This window comes from Euwallacea fornicatus, chromosome 13, assembly GCF_040115645.1.
Source record: "Euwallacea fornicatus isolate EFF26 chromosome 13, ASM4011564v1, whole genome shotgun sequence".
In the NCBI taxonomy this organism is placed as follows: domain Eukaryota; kingdom Metazoa; phylum Arthropoda; class Insecta; order Coleoptera; family Curculionidae; genus Euwallacea; species Euwallacea fornicatus.
In genome coordinates, this window is record NC_089553.1 from 4,139,114 (window position 1) to 4,159,991 (window position 20,878).

Sequence of the window (20,878 nt, forward strand, 5' to 3'; positions counted from 1 at the left end):
AAGCTTAAGTAAATTTTCGTTACGAGCCGTTTCCTGTAAAAGGCACTCACAAAAGTATACTTTTGGAAGATGGTCTTGTGGCATTAACGCTTGAACTCGTTGCACGTGATAGGGATAAAGTTGGTTTTCACTTGAAATTCTCCATACTGCCGTGTGAGGTGTAGGAACTCGCTCTGCGATTCTTCTAGTACTGGTAGTTGGATTGTCCCGAACGACATCTAAAACATGCTCCTCAATGGGTGCCATTCTAGGTGGTCTTAAGTTTTTCAGCATCTCCACTATGCATTTCTGTTAGGTTTCCGATTTCACGAGCTCTTCCAACAAGATAAACAAATCTACGGGCTGCAGGATGATGTCTTCCCGGAAATCGCTCAGCATACAACCGCGAAGCTGCGACGGCATTTTTGTGACACTCCGTGTATATCAACAACGCGTCCACCAATTCGTGATTCGCGTAATAATGGGCCTTTGTCAATTTAATAGTACCAATAGTGATTGTTTATCAAAAGAACACCTGGAGCTCAACTTCACGACTGATTTTTAAGCGACGTGGGCAAATTGCATAAAAACAGTAAACATTCCATGTTTTTTGCGTTCCTGCAATAGCTGATAATTTTTTGTGGGACATTTTATTTCGTTTACGTTGGATTACTCTTTCATGCAGGACTGGATTTAGATTTTACACAAAAATGCATTAAAACTCATCTGCGCATGTTTCGTTTTTTATTTTTTTGAGTTCCCGGAAAAATGTTATATAAAAATATTGCGTAGTTTTTTGAGGTCTACGTCGTGTTAAAAGGAAAATCCCTACTTGTGTTACTCCTCGAATTGACACCATTTAAATACAGGGCCTGATTGCAGTCCAGATTTGACATATATTGATGGTGGAAGTTCTGAAAGCAACCTGGCATGTACTCCAAATAGCAAACCTGGCGGTTTTCTCATGTTATTCAGGTTATACTATTCTTTATTATTCTAAATACAGTGATGTGTCAAATTCCTACTTCTCGCTTGTCTAGACAAAGCACCTAATAAAATCGAAAGTCGTCCTTTCAGACTAAATATTTAAACGAGCCTGGAAACTTCTACAGATTTAATGGAATTTCGCGTTTGTTCAGTGCTTTCGATTTTACTTTTGTTTGTTCCAAAATTACGGTTTAGGCCCCAGTTTTATGCCAAACTGAGTTGCTTTCAGTTTTGGTTAGATAGGTATTTTTGGGAAATTTTGTATTCCCATACTCTTAATAAATAGATATAAATTGTATTAAACCATCACGACACCAACTGAAAGTGAAATTTTATTCGATATGCAGTGTTAATCAGCGATATGCTGAACTAACTGACATTAAAATTTTATATGTATTTTATCGATTTGTTAAGTATTTGAGATTCGTTTTAATGGTATTTTGATTTCATGCATTTAATGAGAAAATTTCTAATTTTCAACAGAAATAGGTCAAAATTTATGATCAGTTCGGTGAGGAAGTAACTGTGGTTTTTCTGGTTATGTTTGAATGAGTTTTAACTGTTGAATGAATTGAAATTCTTGAGTAGTTTATCACTATTCCACTTAATTGGACGTTCCTGTAGGTTCAAGGAAAATCATTACTTACTCAGATGTTAATTTAACTAATCTCAAACTAAAGAAATAATCTCTAAGTTGCTTCGTTTTAGAAGATATTGCATGACAATGTTGTTTATTGATTAACAAGAGCTACTTAATTTTTTGCCCAGGGTCGATGATCCTGACGTAATTGATTTAACTAGATTCGATCATATAGTAAATTAAGAATTTCTGAGTAGGTAGGTTCCATCACAGATCAATATTTATGGTTGGAAGGATAGTGATAAACTGTCTATGCCGATTGATCCACGATTTTTCTATAGAACTTTAAAACTGATTTATTATAGGTTTCTTTAATTTAAGGACGTATCGAGGTACAGCTCATGTAATGCGAAAGTATACGTGTTACAACAGATAAAGGAGAATCTGAGTCATTTTTTTACTGAAGACATTCGATGGTATGTGATAATTGGAGCTCGACATTATTGCTCGCATACAGAGTGAATGTTTTTCGATGTTGAGCACGGGTCATTTGAAAAGTCGGATAACGGTTGAATTAACCGAAAATTGCGTAATTTAGGTCTCAAGAAATGACTCTTTAATTTTTTTAAATTTTAATTTATAATATTTCGGATCCACGAACCCAGGATCGAGATCAAGGAAAGTAAATATTATTTATTTATATATAAATATAATTTTTTTTTGAATTTATTTGATAAGATAATTAAGATAGCAGATACTTTATCAAAGTTTTTTGAACCGATATTGAAAAAATCAACGTTTGATTTGCGGACCAATGGTTTGGTCCCTTAGGTAGGCATTTTACTTAACGGACTAATACAAATAAAACGTACAGGATGATCTTAATTTTTTTTTTTTTTTAAATTAAATTTTTAAATCATCTGTTCTTGCTTTTGTTTATATATATATATCACTACAGTTGATTTCGGCCAATCAAATGAATTCCAATTATCCGACAATATAAAAATTTGTCAATACCATGTAATCTTGATCAATATTTTTCTACCTGAGTTGGTAGCCATTCCTCTCGCTTCTGAGCCATATGAAGGGCGGTTTTAAAATCAAAATATCCAAATTAAGGCCATATTCGCTGAAGTTAGTAGATAGTAGTTATGACGCTGCAAGAGCTACTGACATGTGTATCCAAAGCTGATTAAAGAATTTTTATCCTAAAATAATGTGTACATACTTAATTTCAACAGGCAGTATTTAGAATAGAAAATTAGACCAAAATCTAACCTAAAAACTCATAAGAACTCAAATAAACCATTAATGGTCTCCGGATTCAGAGTAACTAGAATAATTGTGAAAATCCTTCCCATGGGACTGCATTAGGAAAAAGTACTCGATAAAAAAATTGTCTCATCAAACAAAGCTCTGGAAACATTAAATGTTTTAAAAAAATGTCCGATATTCTTTAGAGCTAGCTGTTATATTCAAATTTTAAAACATCATTTTTTGGGGGCCAAGATTACGCAACTATGTCTTATTTAATCGAGACTTAACTCTTCAACTAACCCAGATCATCCTGTATACAAAGTGTCTCCGAACATAGCGCCATAAATCCTATATATTCTAGCTCTCAAAATATGGCGAAAACTTCATATAAACATATAGCGAAAGGCGCCTCATTTTTAATACACAGGGTGTGAAAGATTAGTTCCTGAGCATGATTTTTTATCAATATTTTGGAAACGTTGCGAGGTACATTACTGACATTTTGTACTTTGTTATATCTTTTTGTGCTTTCTTGAGTCTATGGAAAAATTGACGCATTTTTGTTGTGAAAAGTATCTAGAACTTTTGATATTTAATTTTATTGACGATTTTATAGGAAAAATATTAAACTTGAACATATTTATACAGCAAAGGTATTCTTGTTGAAGATCGAAAGCTCCAAAATTTTTGGAGTCAATTGATATTTAATAAATCGGGGAATACAATGTTTTATTAATTAAAAGCAGATTTATAACCCGATTGGCATTGAGATGTAACAAAAAATATATATAAATTTGACATTTTCGTGCATGACAACGTTTATTAATAGTCTGGTCGTTCTTGGTTTTTACCAGCACGGTGTTTCATTACAATCGTTACTAAAGGAAATGCGTTAAAAATATTTTAAATCTGATGTTCATTTGATAAATTTGTGAAATCTCAATTTTTTCGAAAACTGTTGCCGATTTTGACTTTCAGCAAGAGAGCTTTTTTATTGTAGAATTTTTTAAATTGCATTCGCAATAAAATATAGGTCCTTTTTAAGGATTATCCCATTGCATTACCTGCCTTTGAAAAAAATGTGGTGATTTTTTTAAATGGAAATTCAGAAAGAGCATTAATAAATATAATAAAGTACGAAATATCTTTAATTTATCTTGAGACGTTTCGAAAATATTAATAAAAAATGATCCTCAGGAACCAACCTTTCACACCCTGTACATCGAACGCGAAACGCCTTTCGATATATGTTTATGCAAAGTTTTCTCCATGTTTTGGGACCTAGAGTGTATGTTCGAATTCACGGCACTATTCTCCGAAACACCTCGTATAATTTAGTTTACTAGTGATAGCTAGATTAAACTTATTTATGCCGAGTTTTTCCAAATTTTCCTCGATTTCGAGTGATTGATTTTGATACTGATTTAACGTGTTAGCGAGAAATTTAACTATCGTATTTAAGAATGATGATAAATTAAATTATTTTAATTGGAATAAAATAGATGTCTCCCATGTGGCTTAATTGTTCTTACTGACTTCCACCTCAAAACTCCTTTCATCGTTTTACTCACTAATTATGGCCACAATAATATGTTGACATATTTTTCCCGGGGCTTGGGAATGATTATGGTCACGATCTTCCCGATTTTCAAGCCAGCAACACGTCTATTCTAAGGTTGCTAATTAATTATAATACATTAATTATAATACCAGTTGTATATTTAGGTGAAACGCGAACTTTAATAATGAATAATGACTCGCTGTTTTGTAGCTAAAATTGCAAGGAAAATTCAGCTGCCATAACATTATTATGAGAACTTCCTTGATGGTTTTACTTCATTTAGGGGAGGGTTTAATAATCAAACATAAATCTATCGACCGACGACGCATTGCTGGTTTTGATCGATACACGCACATGCATGTTATCGCATCTTTACAGTTCGACGAGATTGTATAAAATTTCCCCTGAAATAATATCGGATTGCATGATTGTTATTTATTATTTATAGTCGTAACTCAGTTCTACGATATCGATGTGAACAAGCAGTATGCGATCCGAGGCAATGCAGCCATTTTAAAATGCGAGATTCCCTCTTTTGTAGCTGATTTCGTGCAAGTTGTGTCTTGGCACACCGACCAGAATGAAAATTTCTTTCTGGATGGCGCTGAGGGTAAAAAAAGAAAAGAAATCGATTTAAGTCTATTTAGAAATACAAACTTTTGGTCGATGCAAGAGCTTTGACTTTGGGAAACATTTTTTCAGTTGTAACTCAGTACTACGACATAGACGTCATAAAGGAATTTGCCATCAGGGGCAATGCAGCAATAATGAAGTGCCAGATTCCTTCATTTGTGGCTGACTTTGTGTCCGTAGTATCTTGGCACACTGATCAGAATGAGGACTTTTATATTTCCTCTACTCCTGATGGTACATAAATGTCTTATCATTTCGTTCGGCGTCTCTACAAGAGTTTTCGTAATTCACAATGTGGCCACGAGAGACATTTACATTTTTAGAAAATGAGACCAATGTTAATTTTTGAAAAAAAAGTAAACTTATTTAACATGTTTGAGGGGCTACGCCATTGACTTCACGCAGAAAAAATTAAGTCGGGAAGGTAACATCCGTCTTGCCAGATTGAATTTTCGCTTCTGGTCAGGGAGCTCCACCACAATCCTTCCAGGCTCCTTGGTGATCAGTGACACGTCTCTACCAATCTTCAAGTCATCCAAACTACCGGGTTTATGTTGATAAACTTTCTCTTTCAATTGCCCTTGCGAAAAATCACACATACTAAAGTCAGGAGGATGCGGAGGCCAGGACACCTTACAGGTTTTAAGTCCTCTTGCAAATGTTGCCTCGGCAGTTATGAGAAGAACGCGATGGTAATATCCACATACCGATTCGATGTCACTGTTACCCTCTTAAAAAAGGGACCAATAACATGCTCTCTCGACATCGCACCCCACAGTTACACGAAATGAATGAAGAGGTCTCTTATGGAACGGTCTCGGATCTTCCCCTGCCCAATAATTGCAATTTTGTCGATTAACAGTTCCATTCAAGTTAAAATGGGTTCATTTTTTACGTGAAGCGAATGGCGGATCCCCACAAACACGTTAGATAAGTTTAATAATTTGTTTTTCAGAAATTAACATGTTCTGGATTTTAAAAACGTAAATGTTTCTCGTGGTCATCCTATTTAAGCTGCACGTATAAATTTCTCATACATCGTTCCAGTTGTCCAGCAGTTTTTCCAAACCGAAGTCAACAACGAATACGTAATACGAGGAAATAGCGCAGTTCTCAAATGCTCCATTCCTTCGTTTGTATCCGATTTCGTGCAGGTTGTTTCCTGGACGAACAGCGATGGCAATGAATATTCTCTGAATGATCAAAATTTCGGTAATCTTAAAGTGCAAGATTTTGAGTGTAATCGTGTAGTTGAGGATCTTCAAGAGTTTGATGAAGAAGCTTTTTCGTGTTCTAATTGAGACATTGGTTTTCTAGTCGTTAACCAGTATTATGAAGCAGAAGTTGTCTCAGAGTATGTAATTCGTGGAAATACAGCAGTACTCAAATGCAACATCCCCTCCTTTGTGTCTGATTTCGTTCGGGTCGAGGCCTGGGTGGGAGAAAACATTGAGTATACGTATGGCAGCAATTATGGTAATTGAAATTTCAGCCGTTGATGTGAGCTGTGCAACGGGAGTTCCAAATGTTATCTCTTTTCGCCCAAAATAATAATAATGAAGTTATGCAAAAGCTACGTGAATATGTAGTATTCAAGACGCTACAAATTAAAAAGAGAGTAACAGAAGCTGCCACCCGTATCGTGGAAACTCTCATTCGTAAATAATTGATAAACAAAATTTGCAAAAATTCTGAAATTACCAGCTGGAGGAAGTAACAATTAATAATAAAATTCTGAAAAATGAAATTTAGAAAATATTTTCTCAAGCCACTTTCGATTAATGCCAACGAAATCTTACCAATACGCGTTTGATCTCAAATACTCCACTTCAATTTTAAACTATTAAATCAGCGCTAATTTTTAAATTATTAAACAAATATTTTAATCATAAATTCTTCTCGTGAAATTATAGCGTACGTACGATTTTTTCCTTTTTGCTCAAAAGCCCTTTGTTCAAGCTTTAGGGTTCCTTGAGCACGGGGCTCGGCATTTTAAATTATTTAAATTGTTTTAATACCAAATTTGTTTAATTAAACAATTACAAAATCAGCAGGCATTCTTTTTTACTTTACGACCTGTTGGCAAGTGCGACGCACGCGATTGTAACTTTACGGTCCGTTGCTATAAGCGATAGGCCGTTAATATTTAACAACGCCCGCTAGTCGTAAACTCATTGTTTCCGCCCTGAAAACTAAGATGTAAACACGCGATTTATGGACAAACATATTTGTACTAATACTTACACTTTGACCTGGAACGCCCTGTATATGGACATATGACCGTTTATGCACTTTTCTAGGGCATTCGTTCTAAAACAGTTTCTGCTTGATTATATGGGGTTTTAATAGTTATTATTTAATTCGCCGTAATGAGTATTTTCGCTGTCTGTTAATCGGTTGAACATTAAAGTAGGGCTTGCCGGGGGAATGCTAAATGTTGCTAAAATTTTGCGAAAAATGGAAAAGGCGAAAAGTTGGCCCAAATTTTTAATTTTCAAAATATTTATGTTTCTAACATGCATTTCAGAAATCGAAGTAAAATATCTCATTGCAAGTCTGGAAAACTGCATTTTCTCTTACGTTACAATTTTCCATAAAAGCCGAAAACATAGACGGGAAATCATGAAGAGCACGGGAAAATATACTTCGGAAGTGTAATGTATGTTATTTTTCAATATTAGACTCTGAATTTCATTGGGAGTCTGGAAAGTGGTATTTTTACACGTGCAGGGAAGATGAATTTTCTTGGGACTTGACGGGGAAGATGTATTTTTAGCAGTTCCAAGTATCTTGTAAATACCAATTTTGAGCATTATATAATGAAAAATGTCTTTAATCTATTTTTCATATCCAATTTAGTTTACGCTATTTTCCTACAACTCAATAGTTTCCGAGATTTTGTTGGCAGCTTTTTCGTATGCCCAGTTACGCAGGTTCACACTTTGTTTTTGGAAACCCTCAAGTCTGCACATAACGGGAAAACTTTTAATGATCCAGGACTATGTCACTCGCATCTGAATCACGTGAAGCATGTGAAAATCACCAACTAAATCATGTTACTAGACATGAGTAATGAAGATCCCACCTAAAAATTAAAAAAATCAATAGCTTTAACTCGTCGCTAAATTCACAGCAAGAAGTCTCAAAGTCCGATAAAAAAAGCGGAGTACACTAACGGGTGGTTACTGAAAAATTCAACTCACGTGCTCACAAAAATAAAATGTTTTCAGGAAAAATCCAAGTTTTCCAGGAGCGGGTGATAGGAATTTAATAAATTTCGAGATGCAGCTGCAGATTACGCCAAATTGCCTAACTTAACACCTTCGTAATTTCTCAAAAAACCCCGATTTCATGTTTAAACTGGAGAAATAAAAAGTATAAAAAATCAATTGGTGCAAAAATCCTTTTTTCACCAACGATAATCGATCGAATTCCCATTTCAGTTGTGAACCAATTCTACAACGCTGAAATCTTGGCAGAATACGTAATCAGGGGAAACACAGCAGTATTGAAATGTTCAATTCCATCATTCGTCGCTGATTTCGTCTCTGTTGATTCCTGGATTGATGATGGTGGCAAAATTTACAAATTATCTGACAACTATGGTAATGTGGTAAACTGGTTTAGACAGAAATTCAGTTTTACCTGCAAGCCGATTCCATCGTAGCCAGATGTCCGAACCCTTTAATGACGTGAATTTATAACGTCTTTGTGGTTAAGGCAGTTTTTTAAAGTTGCCGTTGTGCTTTTAAGCCATAACTCAGTCTAATTGGAATAATAATTTTACTTCCAGTGGTGTCACAATTTTACGTTACCGAAGCCGAAAATGAATACGTTATTCGAGGAAACGCGGCCTTAATGAAATGCAAGATACCGTCGTTTGTCGCCGATTTCGTCGTGATCGATTCCTGGATCTCGGACAATGGTCAAACGTACAAATACAGCAACAATGCCAATTATGGTACTTATTCTACCTACGAGGCTAGTTTTGGTTGAGTCAGGAGTCCAGGTGTTTCGAGCCATAGTAGCAACCGATGTGTATGATTTTTTTTTTTTTTCATAAAAGAAAGTATGACCGGGCAAATTAGCATTGACCATTCGCATCTCGTTTGGTGCGCCTTTTGTTGGTCGAAATTGATTTTTTAATTTTACATCTGGTTTTCCCCTTCGATTGACGAAAATCCGTGACGTCATGGTCGAATTTTAATTAATAATTGCGAGCAATATAGCGTGCCATTAAATGCGGATCTGTGCAAACATTTCCGGTGCGATTACACTGCGGCGGAGGAAAGGGGGGGGGGGGGGGATTTATTTTTCCGGTCAACAACTGGAGAGAAATCCAACATTTCTCTCTGACTTTTCATCGAACTTGCAACTTTTCGTAGTAAACTATCCAGCTTCAACGTCTCCGTTCTGGTCGGTAAACTCATCAATAAATTTCACCCAAAACTCGTGTTTCGATTCTAAAAATACAAAACCAAACTTTGGAAGTCGAAACTTTCAGATATTTGTCTTCACTAATTCACGTTGTCTCGCCCAAGTAAACAGACATGGCGGTTTAGTACAAACATTAAGTTTTAACTTCTCTTTTGTGAGTCAAGCTGCTTTCCCTAATTGAAAGAGTGTTCGAATAAAATTCCGTTTATTTTTAACCTGAATTTAAAAATTTTATGACACCATCAAAGGAGGTGTCGAGTCCTCCTTTTAACAATTTGGTTATTTTTCCAATTGGATATTTGTGGGAGGTTTTGATGCATCGAGACGAAAATAGACGAAGCCCTGCGAGGTGCTGATATAATAATAAAATGAAAATGAGGTCTCTGAGCGCAGGAGCAATTCATGAGACACCTTTCAACCGTGTTAAACGAATGAGTCAAATTGGTCAGGCCTAGTAACGGGCCTACTAATTTAATTTTCGATTAAGCTTGTTAGAAGCTAATCGTATCGATTTCACGTGCATTATTCCATTTAATCGGTTTATATCGCATTTGATACCTAAACGTGGGGACATGGACTTTGGCTTACTTGTCGCCTTCTTCGCACGGCAGCAAAAGAAACCGTAAGGTGGTGCCGACCTGTTTTAAATCCGTCCCAAAGAAGCCAAGTTGAAAAGTTCATCTTTTCATATCGCCGTCACCCCAGGTTCCGATTATTACGTTTTTAATAACTGTTCAACATTTAAATCGTCTCTGAGAGGGGTATTCTATCTGTCATCGAGGTCACCCCAGCTTAGAAAACGTATCGATTCTTCGAAAATCGAGGTTGAGTGAAAAACACATACATTTTCATGATATCCTTAAAAATGCCCACGTGTCATAATTATTTGCATACCTTGTGTCGCATTTATGATGCGGACACCCCCATGTTTTTGCTATTTGAACGGATACGAATTTGAATTTTTCCTAAGATACAGAGGTTGATGGGTCACATTTTTTAACATGCTCATCTGACCTCTAAACTGTAAATTAATTCTACCACGAATTCGATAAAAACATCAATTATCGATATTTTACTTCGCGTTAGAGATATGAAAAAAATGATTGGAGAAAGTTCTTCGGGTTATTACTTTAACTCCATACGCCGAGTTTCATGGAAAAATTCGCTTTTTAATTTTTTTCGTGGTTTTGTCATATTAAAAAGTGTGACTCATCAGCCCGTGTGACCGGAAAATTTTTTAAAAGTACGAAAAAGGCGACACGCCACTGACATTTTTCGTGGCAATATTTTTTCTGAGTGGGCTGTTCCATTTTACACGAAAAGGTCTCCTCTAATAAACTATAAAATACATAATATTTAATATATGAAATAATAACTTATAATGAACTCTAAACAAATTGATTATAAATATTTTAATTGTCTTTAGTACGATGCGCTCGTGTAACGTGAAACGCATGCGAGATCTTTTTCACGCAGAACTGATCAGTTTAATCAGAGAAAATATTCCCCTCAGAAAATGTCAGCGGCGTGCCACTTTTTTCGCAAAAGATATCGGAAGACATCGATGCAAATACTCCATTGGTTGAGCAGTAGAGTTGCTTTTCTTATTAAAATGCAGGTTTTATGATCGATTAACACACACCCAAAATTAAAATTGATATCTAAAGTCCTGTCTGACAAATTTAAAATAATAATAAAAAAAAAAATCGATATAAATTTTGGTCGTTGTGCGGTACATGTTTGTATGAACTTTCCTTCGTCGAATGGCCTGAAATATCACACCCTGAAATATTAGCACGACATTAAGAAACACCCTGTATAAGGCGGGCTTGACATTTTCACAGTAACGAGCGAGAGACTTTTGAAAGTGAAATCCAATCTTTCGGTTTAGGGGTGAGAGGTGCGTTGGTTTGCTGGAAAGTACTCCATTAACTAAATTTCAATACTTTTTTTTCAAATATTAAGAGAATTTCCTGTCCAATATCAGTTTCAAAATTAACAGGGTCGCTAATAATACTTTCATGTGGGACATGTGGGACTTCAGATATCACTGAATGAGAGTGTTAGGTTGCACCTGTCTGAACGTGTTAACTGTATTCAAAATTTTGTTTCGTTAGTTAACGATAAATTTTCGTGATGTCTGTCGAAGTGCAGCGATTTATATATGATAATTTCTGTAACATTTGCAAACCGACAATTAAAAGATGTAAAATTTTCTTACCGAATAACACGTGCATGCTTGACTTAGCAAGGTGAAATTTCGTTTCGAACACGAATTTTTTAAGAGAATTTCGGACAAATTCGTGTTCTCAAATCTCCGTAAACAATTCAGTTACTAGTGGTCTTATAAGTGAAATTTTCATTTTCCACTTGTTTTTCACTAAAAATGGGTTATTAAGTAATAATTGTGAGCAAGTCGCCCTATTTTATTGCGATCAAATTTTTATCAGCGAAATAAGTAGCATTTAGTTCACACAACTCTCCTCCAAATGTATCTCGGATATAGACATTTCTAAATAAATCTAGATCGATGCATGCTCTTGTAAACCCAGATAAAAAAATACGATTTTATCATTGCACTCGTGCATATTGCCCTGAAGTTGATTGATAATTTTCAATTAGTATTTTACATATGAGATTTCTGATTTCCCATTGTTACGCTGAACCAATCCTTGGCGAATTGCGGCGGTAATTTGCACTAGTGCAATTATCGTAACAATTTCTAGGGTCGCTCTTGCAATGATGTAATAGACTGGAATAATTCAAACGTTCAAAATTATCTTCTTGTGCAAATGCAAAAGGCAGAGAAAATGAGTTTATATTTTTGGTCAATTTCACACTTATTTAATTTGCCGAAATCGTACAATGCCCGCACTCATTTTCTGCTGAGGCCCGACACTGAAGGAGTACGATTTGCTATATTTTCCTCCCATTTCTTGTTCCTCGCGACGACCTGATTAAAATTGCGAGAAAATGATTAAGCTGGTTGTCAGGAGAAGAAAAAGGAGGATTAGAACTCAGTGGATGAGTCGTGCATTACAACTTTTGTATGAAGATGAGAGGAAGCTATCAATGAAGGGGTTTTAACATGTTCCGAAAAATCATTTATTCATGAAACTTGTGGATGAATTGATCGATAAAAACTGTAATATCAGTTATAAAAGAGCTCTCGGCGTTTCGTAGTATGCTACAGCATCCCCCAAGGCAACATTTCATTCGACACGTTTCCTCTATGAAAAATGAAGAATTAATTTATTTTGTTGCTCCTACTAATTCCTCGCAATGTTCCAAGTTCAGAAAATAATTTAAGTTTTTGCGAAGTAAAAAACGAAGTATCATAATGTACTTGATGTCAAGGAATCTTCAACGTAAATATTTCAGTACACCCTCAAAAAGGGGTAAACGGCAGTTCAAATACGTGCACTGGACCAGGCTATTCTCGTTGGTAAAAAGTGCTCTAGAACGGTTTAGAATTTGAAGATATCGATAGAGACCAAAAAACGTTTGACATGCAGTAGGAGAAAAGAACAAAAGACTTAGACTCACACTCATAAAAACTGTGACTAAGTGTAGCTGAGTTCATATCATTTTTAACATACTCTGTGGATAGGGAGCTTTCCTAGAACCATTTCATTGTAGGATTGGAGCTTCTGAATATGGAGTAGCGTGATGAATTTAATCAAAATGGTACAAAAGTATACTAAATTTATAGCTTCCTGGGATGACGGCAAAGCACTTTCACATACATAGAAACCAAAAACCTCACATAAATTCGTTAAAAATTGAAGGAAATATTTTCCCGAAAATGCTGGAACATGTGAAATTCTGTTTTTACTTATGCGTTTTTTGATGTAGCAGACACGTCTACGGGGTGCAAAAACAACATTTGACGTGTTCCAGCATTTTCATAAAAAATATCTCCTTCAATCTTTAACGAATTTATGCGGGACTTTTGGTCCTCCATGTACATGTGTAAATCGAGTTCAATCGGTGTGGTTTCCTCCAAGGAGGAATTCGCGGTGCCCTCTGGTCACCCAAGTTGTGCCGAGACGCGCTTTAATATTTTAGGAGGAATTGTGCCGACATCGTTTTTAGGATTACGATAGAAACGCATTTGCAAAAGGAACAGAAATTACAATGAGTGCCACGGAAAATTGAATTATAAAATGATAAAATGGGGTTTAAAGCCCGCGTTGAAAAGTGGAAAAAAAATTAAAGGAGATTTCAACAACCCGCTTACGTAGGCTTATATAGCTCAGCTAAGCAACTGACGTGATTTATTTTTTGACGGCAATTTCTCCATGGATTCCCGAGATACCGGCACCTTTGGAAGTTTTCATGCAGTATTAAAGCTAGTTTTAGGAGATATGACGCTCAGGTCGGGCCAGATTAAGTGGTACTTACCCCTAGAAATCCATCCCAGACGTGGTGACCCAGGGTCTAATAGAGTGTCCAACGGGCCAGACCAGAACAACGTTTCAAAAACTTAGATATTTCTCTTGGAAATTAACGTTTTGGGGGTGTTTAGCTATGCAAAATCACGAATAAGATTTTCTATTAGAGGATATAGTAATATCGGCCTCGCGTTTTGTGGGGAGAGAAGTTTAAAACATAGGACGGGAAGAAATATGGTCTCTTAGTCTATCAGCTTTGAAATATCTACTGAAGAAGAACCTTTCTCGAAATAATCTTCAATTTGTTTCGAGCTAGGCTTAAGGGAGACTTAATTTCATGCTGAAACGAAGGGAACTCACGAGTCATCGTCGATTTGTGTAAAATCATTAAAACAGGAGCCTGCAGCGCCGAACCTAAAAATCTCGTTAAAAATGTAAAGATCGCTCTCACTAATCTAAAGTCATCCACCCAAGTTATTTAGTAAGCTGAATTTACTATCGATCCTTGCATGTAAACCGTAACACCGATAATTTACATAAACTGTTTGCACCGAGGTGTTCCCTCATATAAACTTGTAAAGTTAAATACAAATTTGAATTTGTTGACTTTTCTGTCTATGTAGGGTATCATGAAGAATTGTAGATACTTCTAGTGTGGAATAAGATTACTAAGAGGGATATCGAATGAGCAGTAAAAATCGTTCGTGTTTTTTTATTGTTTTTATATATGGAGTTTTACACGTTTTGTCGAAAAATGGTTTTGGATACAACTTGGTAAAGCCAGTTTGCTTTTTTTTAACTTTCTGGTGAAGGAGTACAGTGTTATGCATAAATAAGAAAATGTATTTAAAGTTCGAAAAACTAACGAGCGTTTTCAACAAATTTAGCAGTTTTTCCAAACCCAAAACATCGCCTTTCATTATACGAATTTCCGAAAAAGAGCCATGCATACTTGCTAAAGTTTAGATGAACTAATTGTTATACCTAATCAATAAATTTGTCACAATTTTCGTTGTTTTTTGGAAAAACAAAGTTTACGAAAATGTTACAGGTTTGGACCGTCTTTATCTTGATCTTATAGTATTACAAAATCAAATAATGCAACTAATGCCAAAGCTCAAAGCTCCCCAATATTTAAGGCAGTTATAATGGAAAAAATTATTTGATGCAAATAAAATGAAAAAATTTAAATTACGAGAGAAAAGAGAGAGAACATTTATTTTTACTATTGTTGGAAAATATATCAAAAACTTACATAAGAAACGGAAAATTCGCTATTTGCTGTTACCAATTATTACTTAAAGGTATTTTCAAAATGAAAACCTCTAGATTGTATAATTTATTATCAATTTAGCGTAACTAATCCAACTATAGTAAAAATTAATTCTGTTCTTTTTGTCTCGTTATTTTAATTTAAAATTTTTATGTATATCTCAAATAAATTTTTTCCATTATGATTCCATTAAATATAGCAGTTCTGCGTTTTGTCTCAATTGTAATATTTGATTTTGAAATACCGCGTATTCAAGATAAGGATAGAAGGTCTATCCAAATATCCAAAATTGTAGCATATTCGTAACCTTAATTTTTTTTTTATCAATGGAGAGTGTGAGAAATTTTTTGATTGGGTACAGCTATTAGCTCTTCAAACCTTTAGCAAATATGCATAGTTATTTTTCAAGAATTTGTATATAAGATGAATTTTTTTGGTCTAGAAAACATCTACAAATTTTTTTAAAGACGGTCCTGGATTTTTTGAACTCTGCATACATTATCCGACTCATATACGCTGCGTGTACTCTTTCATCACAAAATGAAAAAAACCAATCTGGCATTACAAAATTATAGCCAAAATCATTTTTCCACAAAATGCGTTAAAGGCCCTGTGTAGTAACAATAAAAAATGCGAGAAACTTTTTAGCGCAATCTTGTTGCATAGAAGGACTGTTCCTCATGACTCACCCTGTTTTCGTACGATTTTTAAATAATTTTCCATTATGAAAACCATGAAAGCTGAGCATATGAACGTGTCTTTGGCGTCAAGTAATAAAAAACGCTCAAACTGGTTTGTTTTAAAGCAAGAATGTCGTAAATAAATCACTCTACTTAATCGTTGATGCACATGATACAAGAGTACTCGTCTGAGTGTAGCAAGTACCTTTGTTATCTTTTACCGTTAGATTTGAGACAATGCGCCGGAATGTCTTTATGTACCTACTCGGTTTATGATGATATATGATGTTAAATTTTTGAGTAATTTCATGAACTAACTGTTATGCAAATAGAGTTAGACCTTATTAACCAGGATCCCAATCATGTTATGCTTACTAAGCGTTTACGTTTATTTACTTAAAGTGGTAGCTCAGTCCTACGAAGCGGAAGCAGATAACGAATACGTAATCCGCGGAAACTCTGCCATCATGAAGTGCGAAATCCCCTCTTTTGTCTCAGATTTCGTCGTCGTGGAAAATTGGCAGGACACGCAGGGAAACACGTACCTTCTGGGGGAAAATTATGGTACTTGCACGTCTCATTTCCTGTGGTGCAGGAGTTCCAGACCAGTTCAAAATAACACCTTTTGTTATGATTCCAGTCACATTGAAGCAGATAAAGTGCAGGAACAAATTTTATTACTTCCTGCAGCCATTAGCAGCAAATACTTTCATGGCTCAATGTTAAATTTAGTTTATTGAATCGTTTATCGAAGTTTCATTTTCAATATTTTTGCAGTGGTACAGCAATTCTATAATAGCAGAGTGATCGACGAGTACGTTTTGAAGGGCAACACTGGAATATTGAAATGTTTAATTCCGAGTTTTGTGAGCGATTTCGTCCAAGTAATTTCATGGGTTGCCGACGATGGTATCGTGTACGACTATGAGTCTGCTAAGAATTTTAACGCTGGTAATGATTTTTTGGAGAAGGGGAAAGTGGCATGTAGCAGGAGTTCTCAGAGAAAATATCTCAATTTAAGCGTAATCGATGACAATAATAAAAATGAATTTTGACCTAGAGAAACTGAAAGCGTTCCACGATATGCAGGACGTCGCCCTAATGTTATACACCATTGCCACCTTCCAATTGGTAAAAATGGAGTGCGAACAAGTAGCTGTTTTTAAGCCCATTGAAGTTTTACGGAAAAATTGTGCAAAGTTTTTAGTTTCCATAAAAAAAAAAATTAAGTTTCGAAAAACGAATTTTTAAATTCTTTTAGAACAAAAATGTTTACATTTTGGATTCCTTTTTCATAATAAAGTTAACGTATCAGAAACTGATATCAACTCAGAATTTGAAAAAAAAAATTCCTTAAAGATTAATCTTTGTTTTTCGCAATTTGCAGCCTAACGATGTATCAAACATGCTTTTTTCGATGTCTCGTAACGGAAAATTTCGATGAATATTCATTGTAATTATTGCGCCCTCTTTACAGCTCTTTGATACGGTACACAAATGTGAGTAGTAGTGTTAACTCATATTATAGGAAATGAAATATTTTCCTTATAACGCCGTGTATAATAAAATAATTTTAAAAATAAAAAAAAATCACAAAAATATTTAGGAAATAATGGATGTAACAAATAATTGGAAAATGTATAATTACGACAACTGGTTAAACTGCAAATTAAACAAAATCGGGAAGTCCTCCCGTCTAGAAAAAAATCCAGGTCCTTATCGAAAAAATTGCTTTGCTACAAGATCTCCAGCATTAAGCATCATTATGAAGATGCGGCACATACGTTCCTCTTGTAGAATGAAAACAAATTGATTTTCTCTAAAAATTTTACAGTATAAATTGATTAAATTATATATTTTCCTTGCTAACCCGAAAATGGAAAACACTTTGACAGCACTGTCAGTAGTACGATAAAGTGTTCCAAAAACTGGATTTTTTCTCATTTTTAACTCACCTTTATACCGTTTTGAAAATGTCAAGGTCCCATTTGGAATTCGGGATACTTTGTACATATGTGATTATTGTGGAATTCAGTTTATCCAAATTGCAAAGAAATTTCACGATTTTCCATTAAAAATAAATATGACGGTCGCTATGTGTTTTTCACATTGCAGATAGATTAAATTGGTCCCCTGCAGTCTATCCAGTACCCACAACTGCAACTATAAATGTTTATTCAATTATATCATTATTAAATTTTGGCATGATGTAATAACATACTGAATTGCGGATTTCTCCGTAGTGGTGAAGCAATTCTACGAAACCAGGGTAACAGACGAGTTTGTCCTCAAAGGAAACACTGGAATTTTGAAATGTGTTGTGCCAAGTTTTGTAACCGATTTCGTCCAGATTGAAGCATGGGTAGCTGACGATGGTAGCTCTGCCTACATTTACGATCCCAAAACCGCCATCAATATGGGTACTGACCTTAGCTAGTTTCCACGTGGTTTTTGTTTGATTCTCTACAAGCGTTTGACTGTCCAAACTAATTTGCTGAGTTTAATATCGACATAATGCGGTATAGCTATTGTTCAGCTCGATTTCAAAGTACTGCAAATTAGCGTAGAATAATGTAATGTGTAATTATTAATCTCCTACAACTTATCGCTAGTGTAATTAGTGGATTGTAAATTAATCAAAAACATGGCCATTTATATTCTCGTTAGCTTCTGTTTTGATGTCCATTGTTATGCGCGACCATAACGAGGCTTTATAGCTTTATCATCAGGAAATAATTACGATAGAGCGTTGAATAATATCAAATCTAATGTTAGGTTCTGGTAGGTTTGATTGGTGCGTTATTTATAAATCATGGATTTCGTACCGAAAGATTGAGATTCTTTGGCCCTGTATCTGCTATGAATTCGTGAATTTGAGCGAGTTGTAGAAGTTCCATAGAGAAATAGTTCGTAAAGAAAAACGTTCCATGGCGAAAGGGAATAATCTCTCAGTTTGAAGACAGATCTTTTCTTATTTTTTTCAGTGGTGAGCCAGTACTATGAGGCTCAGGTATACGACGTTTTCGTTATAAAAGGCAACACAGCTGTCTTCAAGTGTCATATTCCATCTTTTGTGTCCGACCATGTGGAGATTGTGTCTTGGCAAGACACGGGCAACAATAGATTTTTACCTCCTACTGACGACTATGGTACTTAGTTTATATACAGGGCGTCCGTTTCTGAAGCTCACGGGTATCTCAGTAATCAACAGAGGTAGAAGGTGGGTTAAATCGGGCCGCAGTTCAATAATTAGGACCTCGAGAATATGCCGTTTCAGATTTTGAAAAATTCTTGTGGCTTTCGGAGATATTGGGAAAAACTGAAATGTGGGAAAAACGCTTTTTTCCCGCAACCCACGTGGCACGATAATTCTAAATGATTGACACTCCATCGTGGCAGCTTTCCTCTCGCACGAAGCGACAATGGCATGCTTCATTTTTCGTATGGACGCAATTTTGGATTTTCACACTTTTGAACTCATCTTGTTTTATTACGACGATGTGTCACGTATTGAGGTTCACTCTTGCAGTTCCGTGGAAACGCGGAAATACTTCTTCCATCTTTCGTCATTTCAATGGCACGCTCTGCACGACAGGGATTTTTGATACTTCCACCAAACCGCAAGGCTGAACCTTAGCAGGTGACATATCTTCGAAACGGCAAAAGTAGCTTGTCTGAAAATTCGAGATGGTGCTCATAATAAAAAACGAAGTTGATCACGATTGCCGAACATCGGATTTTACATAGAAGGAAGGGAAAGTTGGCAGTGATAAAGGGTCAATTATTTTAAGTTAGCTCGCCAAATAAGCCGAGCGAAAAAATAATAATGTTTTTCGAAAACTTTTAATTTGTTTCAAATATCCTGGAAAGTTACCTCAGTTTTCCACATTTTGAAGCAGCACGGAAAATTCCAACTGCGCAATTTTATTTCATTTAATCTGCTTCGCATCTTGTACGGTTACCGAGATCCTTATTTAAGAGCTCCGGAGACGAACACCTTGTATATAGAAAAATGTATATTTATGCTGTAAGATGTTCCAAACCTTTTCTTTTTTCCTTGTGCCTTTGGTTAAAAAAAATGTCGGTAATGTGGAGTGTACTGAGCAAGATGTATGGATTTCTCAGATAAAAGTAGGTCATGATGTCTCCTTTCTAGCATGGATAAGTAGTCATTTTGCTTTTAACTACTTCATAGGGATTATGTAGGTTGATGGATAACAGAACACACCTACATAATTAGCCCTTTATTATAGCGACGTTTTTAATTTCCACGTGCATTATTACGTAGATGACCCAAATACATTACAGCTGCATTCGCTAATTTTTAAATGTAGATCCATTATTGAGTACTATTAATCGTTAAATAAACAATCATTATTCTCGTTTTTATATTACGAAACGAGTACCGAATAACTTTAGCAACTTCCTTTTCCAACGTACTATTTTAGTGCGTGTATTGTCTGCTGTTTTTGTCTGTGTTTGGCTTGAATACGAATCAACAGGAAACGGAAAGGGAGGTCATTATTGTTGATTGTAGGCCTACGAACCAAAAATGTCACACAAATTAAACGATTCAGAATAAAAGTTTTAATTCTTATCAATCAATTTTCCTGTTGATGCGTCGGAAATCAGATAATGCTGACCCCGTTCAGGTGGCATTGTTGTTATATTCGGCATTTGGTTTGCAGAATTTAATAAAAAAAAAAAAAAAAACGATTGGACATCTCCTGTGGAACGGAACGCCTAATGCTCATTCGCACCACTTTCTGGGACATCCTGTATAAGCGAAAAGCGGTTATGCAGGATGTTTGGTAGAGCGATAGAAACTTTTCAATGGGAGATAGAGGTGGTCGTTTTGAACCTATATAACCATATTAACCCTCGTGCGAAGTCTGATCGTTTCTGAAATATCGGCCTTTTTGGGTCACGAAACAATTCAGTTGATGCGGTTAATTTCCGTTATTTTAGTATTAAATAATTTCCGCTTTGGGAAATATTTTCAAAATATTTTTATTATGCATATTGACAAAGGAAGTGATTATTACAATTAAGTAAACAAAATAATTTCTTAAAATACTTTAATTCCAAGTTATTTTT

The 20,878-nt window shown here is 35.3% G+C and overlaps 1 protein-coding gene across 50 annotated transcripts in view; it reads left to right on the forward strand.

Annotated features, from left to right (window-relative positions):
* Positions 1-20,878, forward strand: part of Dscam1 (Down syndrome cell adhesion molecule 1) — a 105,373-nt gene that overhangs the window by 14,153 nt on the left and 70,342 nt on the right. For 18 of the 50 annotated variants that reach the window (XM_066289563.1, XM_066289561.1, XM_066289562.1 and 15 more), the window contains exons 4-5: positions 8,441-8,602; positions 8,791-8,958. The exons of 3 other annotated variants lie outside the window; for them this stretch is intronic. In XM_066289563.1, coding sequence (XP_066145660.1) covers positions 8,441-8,602; positions 8,791-8,958 — 330 coding nt within the window. Of the gene's footprint in view, positions 1-4,812; positions 4,975-6,314; positions 6,474-8,440; positions 8,603-8,790; positions 8,959-18,024; positions 18,202-20,878 lie in introns of all 50 variants that reach the window. 29 more of the 50 variants (XM_066289594.1, XM_066289586.1, XM_066289597.1 and 26 more) reach the window with 5 other exon arrangements.